The sequence below is a fragment of the Aquarana catesbeiana genome, linkage group LG10 (assembly GCF_042186555.1).
Source record: "Aquarana catesbeiana isolate 2022-GZ linkage group LG10, ASM4218655v1, whole genome shotgun sequence".
Classification (NCBI taxonomy): domain Eukaryota; kingdom Metazoa; phylum Chordata; class Amphibia; order Anura; family Ranidae; genus Aquarana; species Aquarana catesbeiana.
Window position 1 is genome coordinate 52,128,205 of NC_133333.1, and position 27,704 is coordinate 52,155,908.

Consider the following 27,704-nt stretch of genomic DNA (forward strand, 5'->3'; position numbering starts at 1 on the left):
TATTTTAATGAAAGCTGCAGATTAAAGCATATTGAAAATAACTTTTGAAATGACATTAACATGTTAAAGTGTATATGAGATTTTCGTGATTGGGTTTACCCACTGGTAAATACAATTAGATGCTTCCATAGTAAAGCTGGTCATACATGGATCGAAAATGGGCCGGTTCAGCAGCGACTGGCCGAATTTTGACCATTCTATGGCTTTCCCAGCTCAATAGAAGTAAATCTAACTTTTGGAAAACAGGTGTGTTGGAAAAGCTTTGTGGATCAGTGGCTGCAGCTGCTGATCAGTTTATTCTGACAGCAGAAGAGTCCTACTTTCAGGAATGGATTACAATGTGTTAATGGAGGAATCCGTTCCTTCTTTTTTTTTTTTTTTTTCATTCAGCCTGCCTAATGGTGCCCAGAACTTTATTAGGAAGGGATTTGTGTGAGCTGTTAAAGTGGTTGTAAACCCTAGAAAAAAAAAAAAACCTGTAAGACAAAGGCATTATGAGCTAATATGCATAGCATACTAGCCCATTATGAATTACTTATCTGGGATCAAAGCCCCTGCAGCCATCCACGTACCCAGCTCTGGCGGCCGACATCGCTCCCGGAGTTAGTACCGGGTATCGGGGCTCCGGCGCTGTGATTGGCCAGAGCCACGATGACTTCACTCCCGCGCATGTGTGCGGGAGCCGCTGGTAATGGCACAGTCTAACTGAAGTAACGGCAGGCACATGCAAATACAGGGGATATCTTAGGAGTTTAGGAGATATCCGGTGTAGCTATAGGTAAGCCTAATTATAGGCTTACCTGTAGCAAAAAGTGGTTGTAAAGGGTTTAAAGCTGATTGTCAGTTGGTTATACATTTTATTGGAAAAGCAGACCTTTCTATGGAAGAACACCATGATCGTGCATAGATTAAAATCTCCTGTGTTTGTTTCCTTTATATTTAGTGGAACACACCAATACATTTGCTGATGTGGATGTTAATAATATCTACACATTTTTGGTGCACTGGGAAATTAACAATTGATTAAACTATAAAAAAAAATCAATAGTACTCATGCTTATGAGTAACTCAACAGCCTGTCTACGTTGTTCTCTGCAATCATTAGGAAATATTTGCCCTCTTAACTTGTTTTGTGGTTTTTGCTTGGATTCAATAATAATATCTTTTGGGCATTCCTCAGATACTCCTACAGTTAAAGTAAATGTAAACCCAGTCACTGAAATGCAAAAGTTGTCTTCAATGTTTTTAATTCTACAGCTTTCCTTAAAAGAACACTTGGTGATCCTGCCATGATGGTCCTTGTTCAGGCACTTATTTTCATGAGTTGACAACTGTCTCCCAGTTGCATTGTCACGCTGTCACATGCACCTCTGGTGGAGAGTAGACGAAGCCGTAATGATAAACTGACATGGCCTACCGTTATCCCCATCAGCAAGCCAGTCTGGAGCAATGATGTGCAGCCAATGCTGGAGCAAGTGCATGTAGATTGGAGGGGGGTTGGAGGAGATCAATCACACTGAGATTTCTTTTATGGCTCATGGGGTTTTAGCAAACAAATTGTCAACCAGTTAGCATTTATACCTTCTTTATTGGATAGAAAGTAATTAAACCGTATGTATAACCATATCTGATGGCTGTAATTTAATCCAAGGCAAGTTGGGACCCATGTTAAGCTACAACTCTACTTCCCACATAGCCTGAATAGGGTCAAAGCTGGCAAAATGGAAACAGGGCTTGTTCTCACATGCAACAGCCCTTGCACAGTGGATTGCTTTCCAGAGGGTGGTTGACAGGTGAAGAGGTGATATGTCGCCACCTCACTGCCTGTTATAACCCTGAGGCTACTTTCACACTGAAGCATTGTGGGCGCTGGCGGTAAAGCGGTGGTATATTTAGCGCCACTTTACTGTCGTTTTAGCGGTGCTATTCGGCTGCTAGCGGGACAGTTTTAACCCCCGCTAGTGGCCGAAAAAGGGTTAAAACCGCCTGCAAACGCTTTGCAGGCAGGTTTGGACCGCTACCCCATTGTTTTCAATGGGAAGGGTTGCTTTAGGAGCGGTAAATACACCGCTCCTACAGCGCTCCAAAGATGCTGCTTGCAGGACTTTTTAGACCGCCCTGCAAGTGCACCGCTCCGCTCATTGGGGAGATTTACTAAAACTAAAGCACTCAGAATCTGGTGCAGCTGTGCATGGTAGCCAATCAGCTTCTAACTTAAGCTTATTCAATTAAGCTTTGACAATAAACCCTGGAAGATGATTGGTTTCTATGCAGAGCTGCACTAGATTTTGCACTATCCAGTTTTTGGAAATAACCCCCAAAATCTGGTTGATATGTTCTTGACTGGTGTTGAGGGAGAGGATAAGGAAAGGCACTGAGTCATGGAGAATTCCTCTAGAAGAGCCTTTCTCAGCGTTTTTATGACAGAGAACCTCAACTGAAGGAACTCCTAGCACTCTTAGGAGGAACCCTGACTGATAATGGCTGCTCTAGAGGTATGTAAAAGGGGGTATATGGGTGTAAACTGAGAATCTATTAATTGAATCTAAATAATTCTGTCAATGGAGCAATAAGCCTAGTACACACGGGTGAATATAGGGCAACATCGGCCAGTTCGATAGAAACCAGCCGACATTTAGCCCATGTGTACTGCAGCCTGTCCGACAGAAGCCGGCCGTTCGAAAAACTAGCAGTGTGTACTAGGCTTAAATATCTAAATTGGAGCCTCATGGCATAAATGGCCCAACTAATACTTTGTGACCGGTAGTGTGTGGCGTATATTCTGAGAAGGTAAGAGTGAAAAAAAAAATGGCTATTAGTAAAATTATCCCTTAAAATTTCCCCCCATAATCCCTCCTGAATCCTACAATTACCTGTTCCCACTACTTATATCTATATTTTCTGCTAAGAGCCACAACATAGTCTTCCAGCTGAACTGTGCATGGGCAGAAGAATCCCCATACATTTCTGGGAAAGATTGTCCAAAATTGGGAAAAATGTAGGCCCCTTTCACATGGGCGCCTCCGTGAAGCAGGATCTGCTTGCTCAGCAGATCTCTCCACTGATCCCCGCTGAGCAGACGCATTGCAGGTCCGTGTCTGCTCTGCTATGAAAAGCGGATAAGGACACAGCCCTCTCTCGTTTATGGGGCAATCGGATGGAAACTAACCGCTTGTCCATTTTCATCCAATACCTTCTGATCCGATCTGTCAGATGGATGGGGAATAGGTCCCTTATCTGTCTGTCTTTGCCGATTCGGATCAGATCGGGTGTTAGAGGACACATCCGCTGCTCCATAGAAGAGACTGGAGGGTCTGATCTGGTCTGCCAGGAAAAATGACAGGCATACCTGATTGGATCGCCCGTGTGAAAGGGGCCTAAGGGGTTTATGGAAAGATTAACCTATGTAAACGTACAGTTATTCTTTCAAGAAAAGACTCCTAAGAAGTGATAGTTAATAGGTCAGAGCTTAAAGAGTCTCGCTTTTGCAGGCCTTCTAGGCAAAACTCTAAATTTCATCAAGACGTGAGGCAGGGACCTTGTGGAGAAAATTTGTAAGCTTAGAAAATGTAGTTTCAGTCTCTGATTGGGATGGTACAGCGCATAAGCAATTTCTCCTAAAAGAAAGGTTATTCTAACAGCTTGAAATACATTTGGTCTTGCATTCCACTTTAGTATTGTTTCCTGAACCAACTACTGTCTTGAATTTCTGCAGGAAATTCTTTTCAGCTCATTCAAGAAATTCATGTAGCTCATCCTTGTGTGCCATTTTGTTTGCACAGGTGCTGTGTAATGCCTTGGGCTATAGAGATTCATTCTTTGCCTTCTGACTATTGTCACAAATTCTTGTGTTCTTGTACTTATATTCTCACAAATATCCTCAGTAGGTGCACTAGGTTTTACAGATGATGTAGAACACATTTTTCCACTGCTGTAGCAAAATTGGATCATGCTTTGCTGGGGGTTTTCTCCTTCCTCTGGATCAACTGTGGGTATAGGATTTGGTATATGGGATTGTATGATATTCATTTTTATTTATTTATTTATTTGGCTGAACTGAATGGTCTTTTTTTAACCTAACTATGTAACTATCACTATACGCCTGCAGCTATAGCTTTTTAGCCTGCCATGTATACATGTTCTTAGTGTTAAAGCTGAATACCTGCCTTGTGTGGTAGTTGACGGTCATGGGTAGGCAAATTTTTATAGAGTTTGAGCGCTTTTTAGGCCATTGTGGGAGTCAGCAGGTCATTTTCATGGTGCCAAGGAACACATGTATCCGTAGACATCAATAGAAGGCTTGGACATCAACTGAAAGTTTTCAAACTACCAGGGTGTTGGCATTTGTCCAACCTTTTAGTAGGCAACAAAATTTACTGACATGATAACTGGTTTTACCTTTTGTGTTTACATTTCAAAAGTCCTATGCCTTTTTGGCAATAACAAGGGGTTGCTTAACAGAACAATGTTAATGAAAGGGCTTGCAAGTCTGGCATGGCATAAATGTCAAGTTTCTGGAGTCGTGCTTGGCTGGCACTCGGCAGACATGTGTACGCGGCAGAACAAAGCAACAGGTTGACTTTAAAACCTGGTCCTCCTAGGACACTTTTACATTGCTCCACACCCATCAATTTAGCAGAGTGAAGAAAGTTTCTGGTACTTCTCGGTATGTAGGAACATGTGACTTACACCTTGTCACCTTACTTGTGCTTGGTGGCTTGTTCTGCACTGTCACTTAAGGGTGTTCAGACAGTCAACCCTTTGTAAAACCCTGATTTGAAATCCAGCTGAGCTTACCCAGGGTTGTTTTTAATAGCTCCTGGCGACATTATAGATGAGGGGGAAAAGCGAGGTGTTTACTGCCAGGAAGGCAGGGTGCATTAACATAAACCTCCTTGCTTTAGCCTCAAAGCACAGGTTCACTTTAAGCTTTCCATAGACTTTAGATAATAATCGCTCAATCCTCATAATTTATATTGGTATTAGTGAACAATCGTATTTCCTTATTTTTACTTTATTTTTAATTTACATGTCTGTGTACATGGTAGGGCATTAGCAGAATAAGCCTTTTTTTCATAAGAGTAGGTATTGGAGGTCAGTTGTGAAAATCCAATATGGACAATTCTCTCATGGGAATGATCATTTATGCCTCGTTTCCAATGAGCGGATCAGTTTGGGTCGGTACAGTTTTGAAGGCCTAGAATGGTCCGGCCTATTCAGGTGAGCGTTTCCACTGCAAGTCGGACCGCCAGGGGCCATACGCGGGTTTAGAAAAAATGTCAAAAAAAAAAAAGTGTCACACATCCGCCAATCGGTGGAATGTATCGTAGCTCCGCCCTAACCAAACCGTACCGTTTTCTATAGCCCCACATCTGAAGCAGGACCCAGAATGGTGCGGTTCGGTTGTATGGGCCGCTTTCATAATGGAAACACTCAAAACAGCGTACTGACCAAACCGATCCGCTCGGTGGAAACGAGGCATTAGTGATGTAAGCTGTAAAAGGATTTTTTTTTAAAGATTTTGGTGTGTGTATGTATGTGTGTGTATGTATATATATATATAATTCTCTCTCTCTCTCTCTCTCTCTATCTATCTATATATATATATATATATATATAAAGATAAAATTTTATATATATATAATAATTTATGTATATATATATATATATTTTTTTTTTTTGGTTAATGGAAGAAAAAACAAATTTTTGCTCCTCAAGCCTGTGGACATCTTTTGAGGCTCCACACAGTGTACATACCAGCACAGCAATGCACAAGGCAGCCTTTGGGACTATAAATCCATGATTCTTTCCTTTTAGTGATTTGTGTGCATTAGAAGCACTGTGGGGGAGATTTCCTAAAACTGGTTCACTCAGAATCTGGTGCAGCTGTGCTTAGTAGCCAATCATCTTATAACATCAGCTTGCTCAGCTTTGGCAATAAAATCTGGAAGCTGATTGGTTTCTATGCAGAGCTGCACCAGATTTTGCACTCTTCAGTTTTAGTAAATAAACCCCTGTGTGTCATTAAGTGTTGTAGTCCTGGACAGAAGCATACAGGACAACACTGCACTTGCAGGACAAAATTGCAAGGCAATGTCAGCAGGACGGTGAGAAAATTTCAAATCTGTGGTTTTCACTGGAAAGAAAAGCAAAAAAAATACATCATCAGCAACAAAGCAAGCATACACAAATATTCTTTTTATTTTTTAGGGACAATTTTTAGTCCAATATTGCCGATTTATTGCCTATTAATATGTTGTTGAAGCCTATTGTCTGTCTGATTATGAGCTATAAAAACTTTTGGCCTGCTGTCAACAATTCAGTGATAAATTGTTACCTGTGTATGACTACTTCACCCTCTGTTTTATAGTATGGAGGAATAGAACATATTTTACGTTTACTATTAAGAATACTGCCATAAGTGCAAATATATTCATAGTCGTCTTCTGTGTTTATTTCTAGCTTGGTCTATGGAAGCTCAAGAGGCTCCCACCCAGAAACAGACATTTTGCACAGACAGGCGTATGCAACGCCTCACCCTCTGCAGGGCTATGCCACCAACCACCATCCAGCAGGTAAGATTACCCACACTGTTTAAGACCTTTTTGTGTTCTTAAAATGAACTTATTTTTAGCTAAAATATGATAGAACTGTCTTCCCTCCAATAACTGCACTGTCAAAATGTGATCCTCATTAGTACTCAACGCTTTAAACATGTATCTGTCTGTTTCAAAACTTGCTGGCAAAGTCCAGCAAATTTGTGTAAATGGAGACATTATCCATCATGCATTGGCTACTTCAATTGGATTTCAACTGTGGGCACCATGCTGGGACAGCTTGCGGCTTCACAGCCGGGTGTGCACTGCGCATGCGCGCATCACGCTGTACCTGCTGAACGGTCCGGCAATCTTCTGGGACCTGTGAGGTGTCCCAGTAGACTGCAGGGAGGGAGAGGAGAACTTCCGCTCTGATAGCCTAGGCGATTCCTCTGTACCATGTTGCTCTGTTGTCTGCAGGTGCCCTGATATTCTGGGTTTAGTTGTGGTTTTGTGTCATGTGACACTCTGTATAGCTTGCTGATAGACTCTGTCCCTTCCACAGCCACTTCCTGCAGCAGCCAGAGTCTGTAACACTCCCCTTTGTAGTTTTTCAGACTCTGTAAATGATGTAACTTTCTTCACAGTTCTGATGGTGGGTGGGATTGAACACATACTAATTAGCATTCAGTCCCGCCCAGTCACACCTACAGAAAGAAACCATTTCATATACAGCCTGTTCTAAAAGCTAGTTGTGCTGCTGCTGGGCAGGATTGAATGGATCACAATTAGACTTCAGTCCTGCCCTGCTTTGTGTGAAGTGATTAATTTGTATATAAAGGAAACCCCTCCCATAGCCCTTCCTCTATAGCAGGGATATGCAATTAGCAGACCTCTAGCTGTTGCAGAACTACAACTCCCATGAGGCATAGCAAGACTCTGAAAGCCACAAGCATGACACCCAGAGGCAGAAGTATGATGGGACTTGTAGTTTTGCAACAGCTGGAGGTCCGCTAATTGCATATCCCTGCTCTATAGTCTTGCAATAAGCCATTATTCTTTGGCATGCTGCAAGACAGGAATGACACAGGAGGAGGCATGACACATTTATACCTTTCACCACCCACATGAAGGCCCAAAAACACCCGCAGTAACTCTAGGAAGCACACACATCAGCTCCCAGAACTAGTACAAGTGACTCCCATAGCCTGCCCTGAATCTAGAGAGGCTCAAAGGATCATGAGACATGTAGTATCAGGACTGGCAAAGGAAGGAAACTGGAAGTCCGAGAACTTTCAAATCCAATCAGGAGGAGGAGTGACATCACAGACACAGAAACTTGCTGTATACAGCTAAAGGAGGTAAGTTGCACACAAACTGACAGCTGAGTTGTGATTAATTTATTTGCTCAATGCATCTGTTTTGGGGAGGAAAAGCTGAAGCTCTTCCTTAAAGCGGAGTTCCAACCGCAAAATTTATTTTTTTTAAAAGTCAGCAGCTACAAGTACTGACCCTCCACCCCAGAGCATTAGTATTGTGAATGTAGCCAGCGGTAGAGGAAGCAAGCAGTTGTGCAGCAGAGCCGCATAGGTCATTGCTTCCCTTATAGCGCCGTCTCCTGTCACAGGCGGAGTCATAACAAATGCACTCTACCTGGGACAGCAACAGCCGGCGATACCTGAATGGAAGACTGTTATTAAAGGTGTATTACTAAAATTACAGTGTATATGTGGGCATATATGTTCTGCAGTGGTTACTGGGCTGTTTTCAAACTGATCTGCACCTGCGGGTTACCTGCACTGAGCTATAGACTTCTGCTATTACCTGGGGGGTTTGGTGCGCTTTCAGAAAGTGCATCATACTTGCAGGATATAATAGAAGTCTGTGACAAAGTGCAGCTAACCCGCAGGAAAGCCCCAGGTGCACTGTTCTGCACCCGACATGTGGGTAAACTGCAGCACATCAGTGTGAAAGCAACCTTAGGCCTCTTTCACATAATCAGTCTGACCCAATTGGACCCTCTATTCACCTATATGGAGCCGCAGATGTAATCGTTTACACCCACCTACCTCCAATCCAATCCCCCCAAAAAACAAGAAGGGGATCTGTCCCCTCCCACCTGATCGGATCGGAGGGCCCATAGAGTAGAGTGGGCTGTGTCCATGTCCCCTTTACATATGCAGAGTGGACACAGACCTGTTGTTCGCCCGCTCCGCTTATTGTGGCCCACAACTGGTTACCAAGTCGCTTAAGTGGCCCTCGCTCTTCAAAAGGTTGGGCACCCCTGAGTTAGACTAAGGCCTGGCCATACATTATGCAATTTTCCTTTAGATTTACCAAAACCATATAATATGAAGTTCAACCTGAACACTTTCAATTTGTGTGCAATCAGGCAGGCCCTTGCACTACATAGTTGAAGGTAAAGCTACAGGAAATTCAAAAAGAAAATTGTATAATGTAATGTATTGTATAATGTAAGGCCAGATTATGCTGCGCAAACTGCTGGCGCTAAATAAATCCTGTATAATAATAATTATTATGCAATTTTCTTTCCTTCAACCATGGGTTGAAGGAAAGAAAAGTGCAAATTTCCCCCCCATCAACACAGTCATTATTGATAGGGTAACCATTCCCGCTGCCCTATTGTATTCCGACAGTGGAAGGTTTCCCTGCAGTCAGAATACAGTGGTCACTGCTGGTGATCGTACAAAAAAAAAAAAACCTGACAGGCTGTGGCTGTTCTGAAGTCAACCAATAGATCGACAAAAGTACAACCAGCCTGCCCATAGATTGAAATTTTCCCTTGGAACGGATGAATTTCATCCATGTATGGCTGGCTTTAGACTTTTCTTCCACTTTTAATTTATCAACATTTTAACGAGACGCAGCTCATATGCACGCTCACGCTGCGTCTTATCCAAACATCAAACGTTTAGGCTTAGGTTAACGTTTCAAGACCTGAGAGTGCCATACACTGTATGGAAAATTTGGAAATTTTGCACAGAGAGAAGATCTACAGTATCTCACAAAAGTGAGTACACCCCTCACATTTTTGTAAGTATTTTATTCTATCTTTTCATGTGACAACACTGAAGAAATGACACTTTGTTACAATGTAAAGTAGTGAGTGTACAGCTTGTATAACAGTGTAAATTTGCTGTCCCCTCAAAATAACTCAACACACAGCCATTAATGTCTAAACCGCTGGCAACAAAAGTGAGTACACCCCTAAGTGAAAATGTCCAAATTGGGCCCAATTAGCCATTTTCCCTTGTTATTGGTACAAAGTCTAAGGTGTGAATGGGAAGCAGGTTTGTTAAATTTGGTGTTATCGCTCTCACTCTCTCATACTGGTCACTGGAAGTTCAACATGGCACCTCATGGCAAATAACTCTGAGGATCTGAAAAAATGAATTGTTGTTTTACATAAAGATGACCTAGGCTATAAGATGTTTGCCAAGACCCTTAAACTTAGCTTCAACATGGTGGCCAAGATCATACAACGGTTTAATAGGACAGGTTCCACTCAGAACAGGGCTCACCATGGTCGACTAAAGAAGTTGAATGCACGTGCTCAGCGTCATATCCAAAGGTTGTCTTTGAGAAATAGACATATGAGCGCTGCCAGCATTGCTGCAGAGGTTGAAGGGGTGGGGGGTCAGCCTGTTAGTGCCCAGACCATACGCGGCATACTGCATCAAATTGGTCTGCATAACTGTCGTCTTAGAAGGAAGCCTCTTCTAAAGATGATGCACATGAAAGGCCGCAAACAGTTTACTGAAGACAAGTAGACTAAGGACATGGCTTACTGGAACCATGTCATGTGGTCTGATGAGGCCAAGATAAACTTATTTGGTTCAGATGGTGTCAAGGTGAGTACAAAGACAAGTGTGTCTTGCCTACAGTCAAGCATGGTGGTGGGAGTGTCATGGTCTGGGGCTGCATGAGTGCTGCTGGCACTGGGGAGCTACAGTTCATTGAGGGAACCATGAATGCCAACATGTACTTTGACATACTGAAGCAGAGCTTGATCCCCCCCCCCCCCCCCTTTGGAGACTGGGCCGCAGGACAGTATTCCAACAGAACGACCGCAAACACACCTCCAAGACGAGCACTGCCTTGCTAAAGAAGCTGAGGGTAAAGGTGATGGACTGGCCAAGCATGTCTCCAGACCTAAACCCTATTGAGCATCTGTGGGGCATCCTCAAACGGAAGGTGGAGGAGCGCAAGGTCTCTAACATCCCCCAGCTCTGTGATGTCATCATGGAGTGGAAGAGGACTCCAGTGGCAACCTGTGAAGCTCTGGTGAACTCCATGCCCAAGAGGGTTAAGGCAGTGCTGGAAAATAATGGTGGCCACAAAAAATATTGACACTTTGGGCCCAGTTTAAAAATGTTTACTTAGGGGTGTACTCACTTTTGTTACCAGCGCTTTAGACATGAATGGCTGTGTGTTGAGTTGAGGGAACAGCAAATTTACACTGTTATACAAGATGTACACTCACTACTTTACATTGTAGCAAAGTGTCATTTCCTCGGTGTTGTCACATGAAAAGATATAATATTTCCAAAACTGTGAGGGGTGTACTCACTTTTGTGAGATACTGTATATGCCAGTGCTTCGGGGGATGTGCTGAGATTGGACCCTGGGGGTATATCTCCTTTGTTGGGACTCCCAAATGTTTTAGAAGTCGACAGGTGATTTGAATGCAAGTAATCTTGCCTACGAGGAAGTGTTGCATTGCTATGTTTAGGAATCTTGCTTTGGTGCTGTATATTAAGCAGCCTTTTCATGCTTGACAGAGATTTGAGTGTGAGGAATGGTGCATTGCATCACAGCCCAGCGTTTTTCTGTAGTATGCAGTGAATTTATCTCCTTGCACTTCACTGTGTTCCATCTGGGATCTGTTAACACTTTATCAGGTTACCTGACAACACCGTATGGAGTAATGAATTTAATGTCTTAAATTTTTACTTTGTTGTAGGAAAACATATGTATAAATAGAAGTCTGTGCCCTCAAATACTGGTTAAGTGTAACTTAAAATGATTGTAAAGGACATTTTTGTATAAAATAACAAACATGTCATACTTGCCTGTTCTGTGTAATGGTTTTGCATAGAACAGCCCCGATCCTGCTCTTCTTGGGTCCCCCGTCAGAGCTCTGGGGCCCTCCCCCTTGCCGAGTGCCCCCATAGCAAGCCGCTTGCTGTGGAGCCACTCGTGCTAGCCCGCTCCCTAGCCGGCTCTCTGCATTCATAAGACACAGGGAGCAAGGCTCAGCCCCACCCCCCAATGGCTTCTGCTGCTGTATCTCAGCCAATCAGGAGGGAGAGATTCTGGAGAGCCTTTGGTCTCGTGCACATCGCTGGATCAAGAGCTGCATAGTATGTATGAAGGTAAAAAACCTTAAGCCTTTACAACTACTTCAACCGGTTCCCGACCGGCCACCGCAGTTACACTGCGGCAGGTTGGCTCCCCTGGGCGAACCGCCATAACTGTACATCGGCCCTTTAAGATACTGTAGGAGGTGCGCTCCCCCAGCTGATGCGAGCGAGATGACCGCCGGGCATCTGCGATCGCTTGTGACAGAGCGAGAACCGGGATCCGTGTGTGTGTGTAAATGCACAAATCCCAGTTCTCTCGGGAGAGGAGAGAGATCATGTGTTCATACTAGGTATGAACACTGATCTCTCTCCTCCCCTAGTCAGTCCCATCCCCCCTACAGTTAGAACACACCTAGGGAACACTGTTAACCCCTTGATCGCCCCCTAGTGTTAACCCCTTCCCTGCCAGTGACATTTATACAGTAATCCGTGCATTTTATAACACTGAACGCTGTATAATTGTCAATGGTCTCAAAAATGTGTCAAAAGTGTCCAATTTGTCCGCCGCAATATCGCAGTCCCGATAAAAATTGCAGATTACCGCCATTACTAGTAAAAAATAAAAAATAATACAAAAATGCTTAAATCTATCTCCTATTTTGTAGATGCTATAACTTCTGTGCAAACCAATCAATATATACGCTTATTGCGATTTTTTTTTTTTTTTTTGGGATATTTATTATAGCAAAAAGTAAAAGATAGTGATTTTTTTTTTTTTTTTCAAAATTGTCGCTCTTCTTTTGTTTATAGCGCAAAAAATAAAAAACGCAGAGGTGATCAATTGCCACCAAGAGAAAGCTCTATTTGTGGGGAAAAAAAGGACGTCAATTTTGTTTGGGTACAGCATCGCACGACCGCGCAATTGTCAATTAAAGCAACGCAGTGCCGAATCGCAAAAAATGGCCTGGTCATTGAGCAAACTAATCTTCCTGGGCTGAAGCGGTTAAAGCAACTTTGTAAAATAAATAAAATAAATAAACCATACCATAAAGGGCTCTCTGCAAACTTGAATACTTACTTGTTCTGTTGCTCATGTCGTAGATCTCTGTATTAATGAACAAAAGCTGGCGGCTGACGATTCTGCAGAATTCAGCACTTCTGGGAGTATCAATTCCATGGTCCCCTGCGGCACACTATGGTTTCTTCTGCTATTCTTTGCATTGCTACAGGACACTGTAGTAATGTAGGGACAAGCAGATTGAACCATTGAGCGCAGTGGGGGACCTGGATTCTGACACTACTGGAAGTGTCGGATTCTACAGGATCTTGAGCTGGCAGCTTCTTTTCATTGCTGTAGAGCTCAGTGACACAAGGTGCACCTAGATGGGTATTCACTGGGGTTGATTTACTAAAGGCAAGTAGACTGCAGTTTGCAAGTGCGGTTGCAGTCATTTTCCTTAGTAAATGTAACGTGGTAAAGCCTTTGACAGGCTGCTGGCAGCAGGGCTGGGTGTTATACCTGTGCCTTCTGGGTGCCCGAAAATGCTGGGATTTACCACAAGTGGGTGAAACACCCTGTATGCATGAGACCTTAAAGTACAAGCTAGGCTAAACAACACTACGCAGCGTCCTTTGGGAGGGACATTTTGGATGCCAAGTGTCCAATAAGTTAATTTTTTTTTTTTTTTTCTTTATTGTTTATTTTTAGTGAAAGTGTAAAGTAAAACATAAACTTTCCAAAAAACATGCATTTATGTTCTGTTTTGTACCATTTATTTTTCTTCTTGCTGCTTGTTTTTTCCTTTTTTTTCCCCATTCAGATGTCATAAAATAATTACATTTTATTATTTTCAACCTTGTCCTTTCTTTAGGATTGTCAGGGTTGTTTGAGACTGGCCTCCATCATGCCAGCAGTGCCACTCCAGATGCATCTGTGATGAATCTAATCTCTGCCCTCGAATCTCGAGGTCCCCAACCTGGACCCTCTGCCTCCTCCCTTCTCTCTCAGTTCCGCACACCCTCATGGCAGACAGGTATGGTCTACAATTTGCAGTCCTAAAAATGTTTTATTTTTATTCTTTTAATTGTTGTAACAAATTTTTTTTAAAAAGTAGTGCTAAGGATGTACAGTACCTGCTCTAAGCAAAGGTCTATAATATATAGTAAGCCTGTGACAGTTAAAGTCAACAGTTTTCAACCAACTTATGTTATTGTGGAGATCCCCCTACTTTCCATCCCAGTGACACCACCACAAAAGACAAAGGGAAGAGTTGTCACTGGGGCAGGATGTACCTGCTCTAAACCAAGGTCTAGAATATATAGTAAGCCTTACGCTGGTAATGTTTGTTACTTCCATTTTAAAGATGAAAATGATTAGAATGGTTGAATATTTTAATTGCTGAACCCACCATCATTTTCATCTATTTAAATTGGAAGGATTGTGTGCTATTTCTAAATTAATGGAACGATCAATAAAAGCACAAAGATAGTTTTTAGACTTTTTTTTTTTTTTTTTTTACAGTGAGGTGAGAGTCAACAGTTTTCAACCAACTTATGTTATTAGAGCTGTTTTCTAACCAAAACCTTCAGTGGAAGCGTGAGAATCTCGGTTAGGGTTTTATTTATGTGCATATTGTGGAAATCCCCTCCTCACTTTCTATGCCATTGACACCATTAAACAAGACACAGGCACAGTTTTCACTGGGGCAGGAAGGCACAGACAATGTAAACTTGACTGAGGTTCTAACTCTTCTCTTTTTTTCATAAAACAAAAAAAAAAAATGTTTTTCTTGCCAGCTGCGTCCTTAGTTAAAGGGATTTTCCATAACTTCCTTCCCATTGGCAGGCACTCTGTCACTTTAATAGGATGTGAAAGGCTGTCTCCACAATAGGGACACCGATGGCAATCAAAACCTAATCCTGTCCCACTCTAACCAAAACTGAAAAAGTTTAGATGAAATTGGCTTTGAGGGGCTCATGTGCACCGGGACAAGCAAATGCATGTTTTGTGTTGCTGTGCATGGGCTTTATGGTTAATTGTTTTACTTTTCAAAGCCATGTACATGAACACATTAGACTGAACTTTTATGTTCAACATTTGATCAATTTAAACAATTTGATCAAGCACTGGATAAATAGTCTTTTTTTATGGAAAGCTGCCTATACTCTTTATATAAAGAACATAAAAAGGAATATCCGCGCTAAATGTGCTTAAAAAGTAAATAATGAAAAATAGTGAATGATAAAGACATCTGCTAGCACAGGTCAATAGATAACCAATAACAATTAATATACATATAGTGCAGCGCTATCACTTAATGAACATTTATAGCATGATCTCAAAAATTTGACAAACCTTGTGAAAGGTAAATGTGATAAATAAAAAAAACCAAAAAGGGGTATAATAGCAAGTTCATCAGAAAAAGGAAGTCCATAAAGCATCCAAAAAAATAAAAATAAATTCCAGTGTCCCAACTGGTCAAAATCCAACAGGTGAGGCGTAGAACAGATGATTCTGTGTATAAGAGAGCTGCAGCAATGGCCATAAACAGAATATCAAGCGGCCGAGGAGCGTGGTGACGTCACGTCTGGTCTATCAACACGTTTCGTCATACGCTTGATGTCGCCATGGGACACTTTATATGATTTCTAAATGCCGTGTAGAAAATGTCATGTTCTTTTTCAGGTGTGGGGACGTATAGTTTGAGCTATTTTAGCATATATTTTTTAGCTTGTTATTTGTTTTTGTTTTTTTTTGCTGCAAGTTAGTAGTTGCATTTCCCTTGCAGTCATAGATTTGAGAGACTATACTCTAATGCATTTGTTAATTTTCTACCATATTGATTCAGTTTGTTTTTCTATTTTTTTCTAGCCATGCATACCCCTGCTCCCGCAGAACTCTTTATATCTGGAGCCATTCCAGGATCCGGTACATTTCCATCATCCTCTGCCCTTTCGGCTTACCAACACCCAGCATCATTTAGTGGTAGAAGCTTCCCTGTAACATCCTCATTAACTCTTCAAGACGCCACCTTCAGCCCTACTTCTAATGGACTCCTCTCTCCTCATGATCCACTTCTACATATAAAGTCATCACAGTCCTCTGTTCCATCTTCCCTTAGTTTTGATCGGCTTGGCAGCACTGTATTGGGCACTGGATTATCATCTCAGAGTTCTGCCTATCGTAGTGCCCAAGAATCGGCTTCACGCCACCTTCCTTCCCAGTTCAACCTCCTTTCCTCATCTCTCGGACCTTCGGAACAAACATCCCAACTCTACAATGCCTCTGTATTCTCAAGCTCCCCAGCCTCTTCAATTGAAAGAGCAATGCCTAGACAAGATAGCGTCATTAAGCACTACCAGCGGCCCTCCAGTGCACAGTCCCAGCTTCCCTCGGCCGCAGCTGCTGCCCACTCCCTGCAGCACTATCTTAGCTGTGGTGGTAGTTACCAGCAAATGCAGCATCGCTCTAGCTTGTCATGCAGCCCGTTAGGGGACCAGTCACCTGTCAGCAGCGAGGGTTCGCAGAAAAACTCACAAGCACGCCAGGAACAGTCTCAAAGCTACAGACCAATAATACAGTCACCAGGTTATTCAACATCTTCCTCTTCCAACAAGTCCAAAAGCTACTCAGCATCTAGGCAGACTCCTCGATCCACTGCCACTCCAAAGTGCCAAAGCATTGCCACCACTGGACAGACACACAACTACTCCTCCTCCACTCCAAAGCCCAGCTCTGTTATTTCTAGCCAGTCTCAGGCTTACTCCCCTGGACAGCCACAGAATCTTTTATCCATGTCCCAGTCACAAAGCTATTCTGTATCTCAGTCACAGAACCTTTCAGCTGTTACTCAGTCACAGGGCTTTACATCTAGCCAAGCCCAAGATTTGACCAGCGGAAGCAAATCCCAAAGCTTTACGAGTAGTCAGTCTCAAGGGTTGCAGACTTGCGTGAGCCAGAATCAAACCTACTCACCAGAGCATTTGCAGGGGTTGTCATCAGTAGGCCAGATTCCAAATTACAGTGTACAAAATGAGTCTCATGTTTCTGCCAGCCAGGCACCTAGTTATGTTCCTGCTCATTCACAAGGCTTACCAACTGCTAGTCCTTCCCTAAGTTACAGCACTGGCCATTCACCAGCTATGTCCAGTCATGCTCAATCTATTGGTTATTCTAGCCATGGCCAAAATTTATCAGATTCAAGTCCCTCTCAAATAATCCGACCTCTCCAGTCTCCTTCATCAAGTCGCTCTCAAAGTGTAGCTTCTCCTGGTCAGTCTCAGAAGTATTTGACTTCAGTACTTTCACCATCTTTTATGCAGGCTTCCCATTCACAAAGCTATCAAAATTCCCAGTCCAGCTTAGATAGAACACCATCCTACAGCAAACCAAAATCTGATTCTGATCTTCTTTCCACCGAAAGGACAGACGATGAAGACTTTCTTATTCAGCACCTATTACAGTCACAAAGTCCACCTCGAGTCTCCTCTGAAAGCCTAGCTGAGTGTGAGGAAAGATCTAGTAAATCAATGGCCTATGAAATGAGCAAAACTGAGGAGAGGTATCACCTGCAAAGTGTTATAAGGACTAATTCCAACTTGGACAACCAAGGTTTAGAGTTGTCTCTTCAGAGCTTAAAAGACAAGAAAAAAGCTGATCGCCATAAAGAATACGCCAACACAAGGTCGACTCCAGAGTCTTTGGGAACGTCTGTTGTGCATTATAGTCACCAGACTGGTCCCATGGATTCATACACTCAGGACATGAAAAAGTCAGTAGACCATCTACCACACATGGACACCTCAAGTAAAGACTTGTACTCCGCTCATTCAAACCTGCAAAAGACTCCCGAGCATGCCTCGCAGGCTCACAGAATGGTTGCTGAAAGTCAGTCAATGGAGACTCACAGCATGCTTCAAAGCCAGCAAGGCACACCAATGATGATGGATACCTCCCCGGATCTGCCACTTTCTCTTACCCACCAGCCAACCACTCAGCAACCACAGCTCTTGCAGTCAGTTCTCACCCATACCCAGAGTCAGTTGCAGGCACACCAGAGAAAAGTACAGACTCCCATGGATGTTCACCTTATGGAACCACAAAGGATCCAATCTGAAGCACAATCTCCACAGCTACAGATGCAACTGCAGTCTCAGGCTCTGGAGGCCCACTTACAGTCCCAGCAAATGCAGGCTCATGTACGCTCACAGTCTATGGAGGTACACTCTCGTTCTCAGTCAATAGAGGCACAGCTGATGGATTCCCAGCAATCTCCTCAGCTACAGGCACAACTTCAGTCAGAGCGCATGCAAGCAGAGATGCAGCCAGAAAGAATGCAGGCATCACTCCAATCTGAAGGCATGGAGGTGCATGCCCAGAGCGATGCCATGCAAGCATTATCACGGCCCCAAGAAATCCAGGATTTTCTGGAACCTGACTTGAACTTGGAGACACATTTGGGCCAGGCTGGACCTGTGCAAAATCAGTCGCACCTCTTGTCTGATGCAGGAGATCCCCTGCGATTAGATGCAGAGTCCTCCCAACAGGTGCCGCAAGCTCAGATGGAGCCCAAGGACCAGTTTGATAGTCCAAGTCCTCAAGGTTCAAAGCAGAGGTTTGTTCCTTTGACATCAATTTGTTTTCCTGACTCTCTTTTGCAAGATGAAGAAAGAAGCTTTTTTCCAGGAATGGAAGATATGTTCTGTCCACCACCTTGTGGGAATGATGAGTTTCCCAAAGCAAGTTGTGCTGATGATGGTTCTCAGAGCATGGACAGGAATGAGGCCATGAAAAACAGTTATGAGATGATGCAGTCTAGCCAAGGCTATTCAGGTTACTGCACCTCCGAAAGTAATGACAATCAACAGAATGTTCACTTGGGGCTTGATTCTGTATCTGTCAAACATGAGTTACCATCAACTGTCAACACAGAACAGTTAGGTCTAATTCAATCTGGTCATAGCCAGCAGTCTTCAGAAGTAAAACCTGGCCTGACATCACCCATCTTTTGCTCTTCCAAACCTAAAAAACTGCTCAAGACCTCATCGTTCCACCTGCTGAAGAAAAGGGAACCATCTTTCCAACCTCCCAAGAAAAACTATGCCCAAGAGTACGAGTTTGAAGATGATGAAGACAAGGAGGATGTACCTGCAGATATTAGATTAAATAGCCGTAGACTACCTGATCTTCTCCCAGATCTTATTTCTAGCTGCCGTACTCGTCCTAACATTAGTCCTATGGGAGATATTGACTTTTGTCCACCAAATAACATGGATGGTCCAAAGAGACGAGGCCGGAAACCCACTAAACCGAAAAGAGAAGGTCCTCCAAGACCCAGGGGAAGACCAAGGATCAGGCCTCTCGTAGAACCACATGTGCTGGGGCATGATGGTATTAGAAGGCCCAGAGGAAGAGGTAGGGGGAGAGGAAGGAGACTGACAGATGAGGGAAGAGCGAGCATGCCAATGGAGCCACTGAAACCACTAAAGGTACCTGTAATGTTATTTCACAAAATAGAAGGGTGAAAGAAGAGTAGTTTAAATGGAGTTCCAGAAAAAAAAATAAAAAGTTTGTTTTAGGTCCTTTTATAAGTGGTTTTTAGGGATGGGCAAATAAAAAAAAAAAAAAAATAGTTTACTTGAGTCATAAACGCATTTTAAAAAGCCAAGGATCATTAACTAGGTAATTTTCCTGCACATTAGCTCTCTGGCCCCTGGGATTTGCTCATCACCGAGTATCATGAAGGACTCCATTCTTAATGCAAATATCAGGTTTTCTTGGGAGCTGCAGCACTACATCCTGATTAAATCTGGCAGGACCCTAAACCATAATGCTTATCTTTGGGAACCACTCTAATTTAATGGCCAAACTCCAGGAGAACATGGAGAGTAAGGGACTTATGTTAACCTGTAGGTTATTATAGAGAGGACCTGATTTAGATAGGTGTTTTCTATTTTTCTGGAAAACCCACTTTAACCCATTAGGTAAAAATAGGTATCTTAAAAATTAGATCACGAAATAGTTTTGTGTTGTTTTATATATAATTTTAAGTACAAGCTGGGCATAGTTTCCAAGGATCTAGAACGCTCAATGTGTACATTTTATCTCCTTGGTCAGATCAAGCTGCAAGTGCCAAAAGGGAATGACGCTTTGCAGATGGATCAAGCAGAGATGCTCCCTCCTCCCCAGGAGAACACTTTGGACAACAGCCAGACTCGGGAGAAGATCAAACAGAAGATCAAAGAAGTTGAGGAAAAGCAACCAGAAATAAAGTCAGGCTTCATGGCCTCTTTTTTAGACTTCCTGAAGTCGGGCAAAAGGCAGCAACTACCTACAGCCAACACCAGCCCATCGAAGAACAGACCACCGTCTGCCCAGCAGGCCTCACAGGCTTCTTTTGGGATGGCGTCCCAGATGCTTTCTGGAACCTTGGACTCTACGGAGAATGATAGCCTAGTTATGAGTTGTACAAGCCCCTGCAAAAGGCTGGATGATGAACTGAAAAGAAATTTGGAGACATTGCCTTCCTTTTCTTCAGATGAGGAGGACTCTGTCAGCAAAAACCAGGATTTGCAGAAAAGCATCTCTTCAGCTATATCTGCCCTGTATGATCCCACTGACCGCAAGGAGCCAGAAAGTGCAGGTTAGTATATTCCTTAAAAAAAGAGTTATATGCAAGAAGCTAAGCACTTTTCCACTACCCATGTGAACTGTTTTGGTGCCAAATGATTTGTAATTCTGGTTAGCTATTCTTGATATTCACTCACTCCTATAGGCAGTTTAGCTGGGTGCCTTATCCCACTATTCTCTCTTTTGTGGTTAAATCAATAAACCTTGGTTAGGGACTTGATCTATGCTTTAATTTAGTAGTGAAAGCAGCAGCACACTAATGAGGTCATCATCCTGTTCTTTTGCTCTATCAGTAAGAGTTTCGGTTTCAGATTGACACCACTGTTCAATCCAGATTAGCGTTTAATTCTGTCTGCTTCTCTCAGTCGCAGTCCTACTGTGGAGAGGTTTACATAACGACAGACTTCTGATATGTTTGAAGATTTTCTCATAATCATATGCTTAGTTTAGAGCTTTTTTTTCTTTATAATATAATGATTTTTGTTTAATTATGCATTTTAAGAAATTACAGATGTTTTATTTTTTTATTATATCAATTTTTTATTTCCCCCCCCCCCAAAAAAAAGAAACACTTCACAAAGCGTGAAGTTTCATTTCCCATGGAGCAATAAATTGTGTCTAGAAAGAAAGCTTGGATGGTGTAATAAAAGCGATATTCCCTTAAGTTAGTGCTGATTCATAATTAGATAATTCTAGGTACATTAAGTACACTTCCTTGTTTTTCAAAGGGCTGTAAATTGAAGTACAAGAAGTTTATCCATACAGGTAGCTTTTTTGTGTAAGTTAATATTACATTTGTTAACCCTTCATAAAGGGTAGGCTTTGTGTTCCTGCATTCATTACCTTCTAGTGCATATATAATTAATTTACCACAAAGTGACTGGCTTCTCAATAGATTTTTTTTTTTATCTTAAGCACCCGCCATAGTTGAGGAGAAGGTGTCCAGCCCTGTGCCTTCTGAGCCTTCATCACAGCCGGAGCCACCAGTGGCAGTCTCCCCACCATCTCCTCAAGAGGCTCCTGCTCCTCCTCCACCAGAAGAGCCCCCTTCCCAATCATCCCCTGAACAGGAGGAACCAGAAGATTCCAGACCCCTACATCTGGCCAAAAAACAGGAGACAGCTGCTATTTGCGGGGAGACCGACGATGAAGATGTCGAGAGCAGCGGGGAGGGTATCTTCCGGGAGAGAGATGAGTTTGTCATTCGAGTGGAAGACATTCAAGCTTTAAAGGTATGCAATTTTGTCAGCAAGGCCTTTGTGTTGCTTTAAAGGATAAGTTCACTTTAAAAAAAAAATAGGGAAAAAAGGCACATTTTTTTGCAGGTAAGAAAATGTGCAATTATTATTGTTTGTTGCAGGAGCCTGTAAAGCATTGCATCAGCGATCAGCAGATTGCTGGTGCCATGCAGATCTGCAGATCTGTTAGTGTATGGGCTTGCTCGTACCTTGGAGCGCTGTGGTAGTTCATTAAAAACTACAAGGCAACAGCCGCAAAGGCGTGTCACAAAAGCTTGTAGTTTTCCTTTCACAGAACACCGTGAATGAGTGATTTGGCTGGGCGGGTGGAGCTAATGGGGCGGGGGAGAAGATCCCCATTAGCTGTCAGATCGGGGAGGTGCTGGGCTGGGCTGTTCGTAACATGTTACACCCAGAATATGGTTATTACATGTTACGAAATGTGAACTTATCCTTTAAGAAACCTGTTGATTTGTATAAGTTAAGCTGGTGACATGAGTAAACTGCAGACATGTAGAGATGCCTGAACTTACTGTTTAAACTTTTTAAAGTGGAGTTCCACCCAAAAATGGAACTTCCGCTTTAAGGGAAGGTGACCCCCTGACATGCCACATTTGGCATGTCATTTTTTTGAGGGGGGGGGGGAGCTGATACCCTCTTTTTAGAGGGTTCCAGCTCCAACTTCCTCCCGGCGCACCGCGGCACTGGAAGGGAGATCACCTCTCCCTCTCGGCAATCTCCTGGGACACATCACAGGTCCCAGATTATTGCCCGGCCAGTCGTGGCGCGCCGCGCAGCTCGCGCATGCACAGTGCTTTCCCGGCTGTGAAGCCATAGCCGGGCGCCCACAGTGATTGTGCCGGCGCCGCAGAGAGGAGGGGGAGACGAGTGGGGCTTCGTTCCCGCGCATTGCTGGACCCTGGACAGGTAAGTGTCCGATTGTTAAAAGTCAGCAGCTGCAGTATTTGTACTGACTTTTTTGATTTTTTTTTTTTTTTTTTTTTTAAGCGGAAGTCCGCTTTAAGTAGACAGAATGATCAGAGTGTTGGTGATGGAAGTAGGGTGTAATGTCCAATCCATACTGTAGGTCCACTTTCATTATTAGATCACTAACTCCATGGATTGTTTGGTATTAAACTGTATTAATTATAATGGGGTGATACAATACGGAGTACCGTATCCAGATTGTGTATCAGCCAATCAGAAAGGAGAATCTTGGATGGCTGAGACACTCGCGGACATCGCTGGACAGAGAGGAACCTCAGGTATATATTAGGGCGGCTGAGGGGGGGCTGCTGCACACAAAAGGCTTTTTATCTTAATGCATTAAAGTGGAAGTCCATGCAATAACTAAAATCCCTGCATAGCCACCATGGTTCTAAAGCCTCATACACACAATAAGACTTTGTACAAACTTTCCCGTGGATTTTTGTACAAAGGGCGTTGGCCTTAAACTAATTAAGCATACACACGGCAGGACTTTTTCATCCAACTTTCACCAAATCACGTGGTTTTTCACATCCCCGGAGCGTACACACGGTCAGATGTTGCCTTAAAACAGCTAATTTGCATGTTTGTTGTCAAAAAGTCCGATCGTGTGTACGGGCCTTTACACTAACCTTATCCCTGTAATACTTTTTTCGAAGCCGATCTGACCCGATCTCCAGCGGCAGAAGCTCTGTAGAGGATACGGCCGACAACGGCTGTGAAAATAATATGAAGTGACATAGAGTTACTATGGGGCTTTGGTTGTCGTCCGTCTCCTCTGCACCCGCCTCTACAGTGAAGCCGTGGCTGACAGCTCAGCGTGGAATCAGGTCGGACCGGGTCAGATCGGCTTCCAAAAAGTTATGTATACTCATTTTTTCTTTACAGGGATGGAGAGGTTAGTGTTGGGTCCCTGGTGGCTATAGATGCAGGGATTTTAGTTTCTGCATGGACTTCCACTTTAGGATAAAAAAAACCTTGTGCCTTTACAACCACTTTAGGACCACACTAGTTGCATTTTATAGGTGTACAGATAGCTAAAACCTGCTCACCGAGTGGGCTGGCTGTATAAAACCTTATGGCGTGTGCATATCAGCTATAAACGCTTTTGTCCTTCTGGTACAAGTGTCAAGCCTTTCCTGTAAGGGTACGTATTGCTGGGATTATCTCACATTGCACACTGGTTGTCATTCAGGACATTAGGAATGGTAAAATCCCCAGGGTTCTCTCCTATCACCATGCTCAAGGCTACATATAGAATAAACTACTGTATTTCCAGTCCCGGGATACCATGGCCTTACCCTGCTATCTGCATGATTTCTCTATTGGGTTGAATGCAGGTTGGGGACTGGGTACTGTGGGGCAGAGTTGGGTTTTTGACAGTGAGTAAAGCCATAGTAATTCTGCTCATTGTAGAGTCATTTCTCAAGACTGCTGGTGATCGTGCCTCAAAATCCACCAGTTACAAGGAATAGACCATACGACAGGAATTAGGGCACTTTATACATTTTTCATTACAAGAGAATAACATTTTAGAATATTTGAATGGATACATTTTTGCACTGTGTGCTAGTTATGACTTTTTTTTCTTTTTTTTTTTTTTAATGCTGACTTTTTGGTAGCCATTCACAGGACATAATGGATATGAAGAGTATTCAGCAATAAAAATTGATATCTGACAACCCATTAATTTCTTTACATAGACACAGTTAGGTTGAAAAAAAAGACACAAGTTCATCTAGTTTAACCAATAAAAAAAAAATCATACAATCCCATATACACAATCCTATACCCACAGTTGATCCAGAGGAAGGCGAAAAACCCCAGCAAAGCATGATCCAATTTACTTTGTTTGTAAACTTAGTGAGGAAGCCATGATTTTCAACTTTTCTCTTGTCCCCACAGCTTGCTTTGCAGACAGGCCGAGAGCCCCCTCCTATCTGGCGGGTTCAAAAAGCGCTACTGCAAAAATTCACCCCAGAGATCAAAGATGGGCAGCGCCAGTTTTGTGCCACCAGCAATGTAAGTAACTCTGGAGGTTTATATTTTGAAACAAAGATGTAACCTAAGCAATAGAATAAAACCTCTCCTGTAATCAATAATAAGGCTTATCTATAGGTACAGTGAATATCTTCTAAATGTGAACCATTTAGGAGATATTCAGATGTGAAGCAGCGGGTGACATCACTGTGCATGGGTACTGTGCTCTGAATGAATGGCACACTTGAGAGTGCTGTCCCTCAACCGTGACTTTCACACGCATGCGCGGAAGTGACATCATTGTGGCTCGGCCATTGAAACTGCCAAAGTCCGTGAACCCTGAAGGAAGACCAGGTGACGATGGAATCCCTGTCAGCGATGTTGGCGTGCCGCTGGAGGAATCAGTTTTACAGGTAAGTATTTCATAATGTGCTAGTAAGCGATGCCTACTAGCACATTATGGCATTAACTTGCAGGGCACCTTTTTGTTTTTCTTTCTTTTTTTTCTTTTTTTTTTTTACAGGTTATAGTTTACTACCACTGTAAATCAAATGTTTCTTCATCCAAATCTAAATATATGCTCCTTTTTTATAGACATTTATTCATGGTTATATAATTTATAATATAAAAGTATAAAGGACATATTGGATGGACTTTAGTTTCACTTTATGGTCTTCCATTGGATACTTATCACATTAAATGAATTGATAAATTATCACATATGTTTTTACATGTTATACTTTATAATATATATAAAGGTGTGTGAATGTGCATGTACTGTATATATTGTGTGTATGTATGTGTATATATACAGTATCTCACAAAAGTTAGTACACCCCTCACATTTTGGTTGTCACATTTCATGTGACAACACTGAAGAAATGACACTTTGCTACAGTGTAAAGTAGTGAGTGTACAGCTTGTATAAGGGACAGTTCACACCACATGCAGTCCAGTGCATTTTTTTTCTGCATCAAAAACTCAAAGAAAGTAGGTTATACGGTTTTCAATGGCATAGTTCACACCAGTGCTTGCAGTTCCAGTGTGTTCCAGTTCCAGAAAAAAAAGTAGAACATGCCGCATTTTTCCTGCACTGGACTGTACTGGAACGCTGTAAAAAGCATCAAAAACGCACTGGAACACCCAATGTTCTTATTCAGGTTAGGGGGAAAAAAAAGGGGGGGGGGGGAAATGCACTGGACTGCATCAAAAATGCACCAAAAACGCTTAAAAACTCACTGGAACGCATAAAAAACGTGCATGCAAAAAAGCATCTGGAGCGCATCAGGACTGCGTTTTTCTATGGTGGGCAGCACAGTGGTGTAGTGGTTAGCACTTTCACCTAGCAGCAAAAAGGGTTGCTGGTTCAAATTCCAACCACAACAGCATCTGCCTGGAGTTTGTGTGTGTGTGCCTGCGTGGGTTTCCTCCGGGTACTCCGGTTTCCTCCCACACTCCAAAGACATGCTGGTAGGTTAATTAGATCCTGATGAAAAATTGTCTGAATGTGTGTATGTTGTATGTGTTGTAAGCATGTCGGGACCCCATGGGGCAAAGGACCGTGCAATACCGCAGATGGACACCGGCGGCAAAAAGCGCCCTGAGGCGATTCAGTTTGCATAGGTAGTGCTATACAAGTCACTCATTCATTCATTCATTCATTCATGAACTGGCCCTAACAGTGTATATTTGCTGTCCCCTCAAAATAATTCAACAAATAGTCATTAATGCCAATAAAATATTGACAAAAATGTGAGGGGTGTACTCACTTTTGTGAGATACTGTGTGTGTGTGTGTGTATATATATATATATATATATATATATATATATATTAGACGCACAGCACTATTGTATTTGTCACAAAATCTGCTCCAGAATATTCAATGATTTTTGCCCATTATGGCTGTTCCTGAAGGTATTACCTTGCAGATTGTAATGTCAACAGGTCCACTATCTATTCTTACAATCTATGCCATAGTATAAAAAAGATGGTACTATTTAGGAAATATGTGCAGTGAAGCAGAATATTTATTAATGGCAAACAATTATTCTCTCTGTTCAGTATTTGGGATACTTTGGTGATGCCAAAAACCGGTACCAGCGTCTGTATGTCAAGTTTCTTGAGAATGTCAACAAAAAGGACTATGTAAGAGTTTGTTCCAGAAAACCATGGCATCGTCCTCTTCAGACCATGAGGTATGGCACTTCTGTTAGGGTCTCTGTATTTCTCTAAATGCCAAATTTGGTTTCATTGCAAATGCTTAGGGTCTAAGAGCTTAAACTACGCAGGGGGTTTTCACTGTCAGGGTAATAAGGATGTGGAACTCTCTTCCACAATTGGTGGTGGCAGTGGGGAGTACGACTATTGGATGTGCATCTTAACCACTTGCCAACCAGCCGCCGCAGTTCTACTGCGGCAGAATGGCACGGGCAGGCGAATCGCCGTCATTTTACGTCAGCTCCTAAGGCGGCCACTAGGGGGGCTGCTTGCCCCCAGAGCCGATGCGAGTGCCCGGCGGTTGAGACCGCCAAGATCCCGCGATCGCTCATAAACACAGAGATCCCGGTTCTCTGAGAGGGAGAAGTGACAGATCGTCTGTTCATACAGAGTATGAACAGCGATCTGTCATCTCTCCTAGTCAGTCCCCTCCCCCCTTCAGATAGAACACACACTAGGGAACACATTAACCCCTTGATCGCCCCCTAGTGGTTAACCCCTTCACTGCCAGTGACATTTTTACAGTAATCAATGCATTTTTATAGCACTGATCGCTGTATTAATGCCAATGGTCCCAAAAATGTGTCAATATTGTCCGATGTGTCCGCCATAATGTCACAGTCACGATAAAAATCACAGATCGCCGCCATTACTAGTAAAAAAATAAAAATTCTAGAATCTATCCCCTATTTTGTAGACGCTATAACTTTTGTGCAAAGCAATCAATATGTGCTTATTGCGATTTTTTTTTTTTTTTTTACCAAAAATATGTAGAAACACACACACACACA

At 42.8% G+C, this 27,704-nt stretch overlaps 1 protein-coding gene across 2 annotated transcripts in view; it reads left to right on the forward strand.

The window, feature by feature from the left end:
- Window positions 1-27,704, forward strand: part of PRR12 (proline rich 12) — a 166,154-nt gene that overhangs the window by 101,530 nt on the left and 36,920 nt on the right. For both annotated transcript variants that reach the window (XR_012236316.1, XM_073602168.1), the window contains exons 2-8: window positions 6,463-6,575; window positions 13,732-13,893; window positions 15,732-19,348; window positions 19,977-20,502; window positions 21,405-21,721; window positions 24,620-24,736; window positions 26,758-26,891. Coding sequence is in view for 1 of the 2 variants with exons in the window: in XM_073602168.1 (XP_073458269.1) it covers window positions 6,463-6,575; window positions 13,732-13,893; window positions 15,732-19,348; window positions 19,977-20,502; window positions 21,405-21,721; window positions 24,620-24,736; window positions 26,758-26,891 (4,986 nt within the window). In the remaining variant the exon portion in view is untranslated. The remainder of the gene's footprint in view (window positions 1-6,462; window positions 6,576-13,731; window positions 13,894-15,731; window positions 19,349-19,976; window positions 20,503-21,404; window positions 21,722-24,619; window positions 24,737-26,757; window positions 26,892-27,704) is intronic.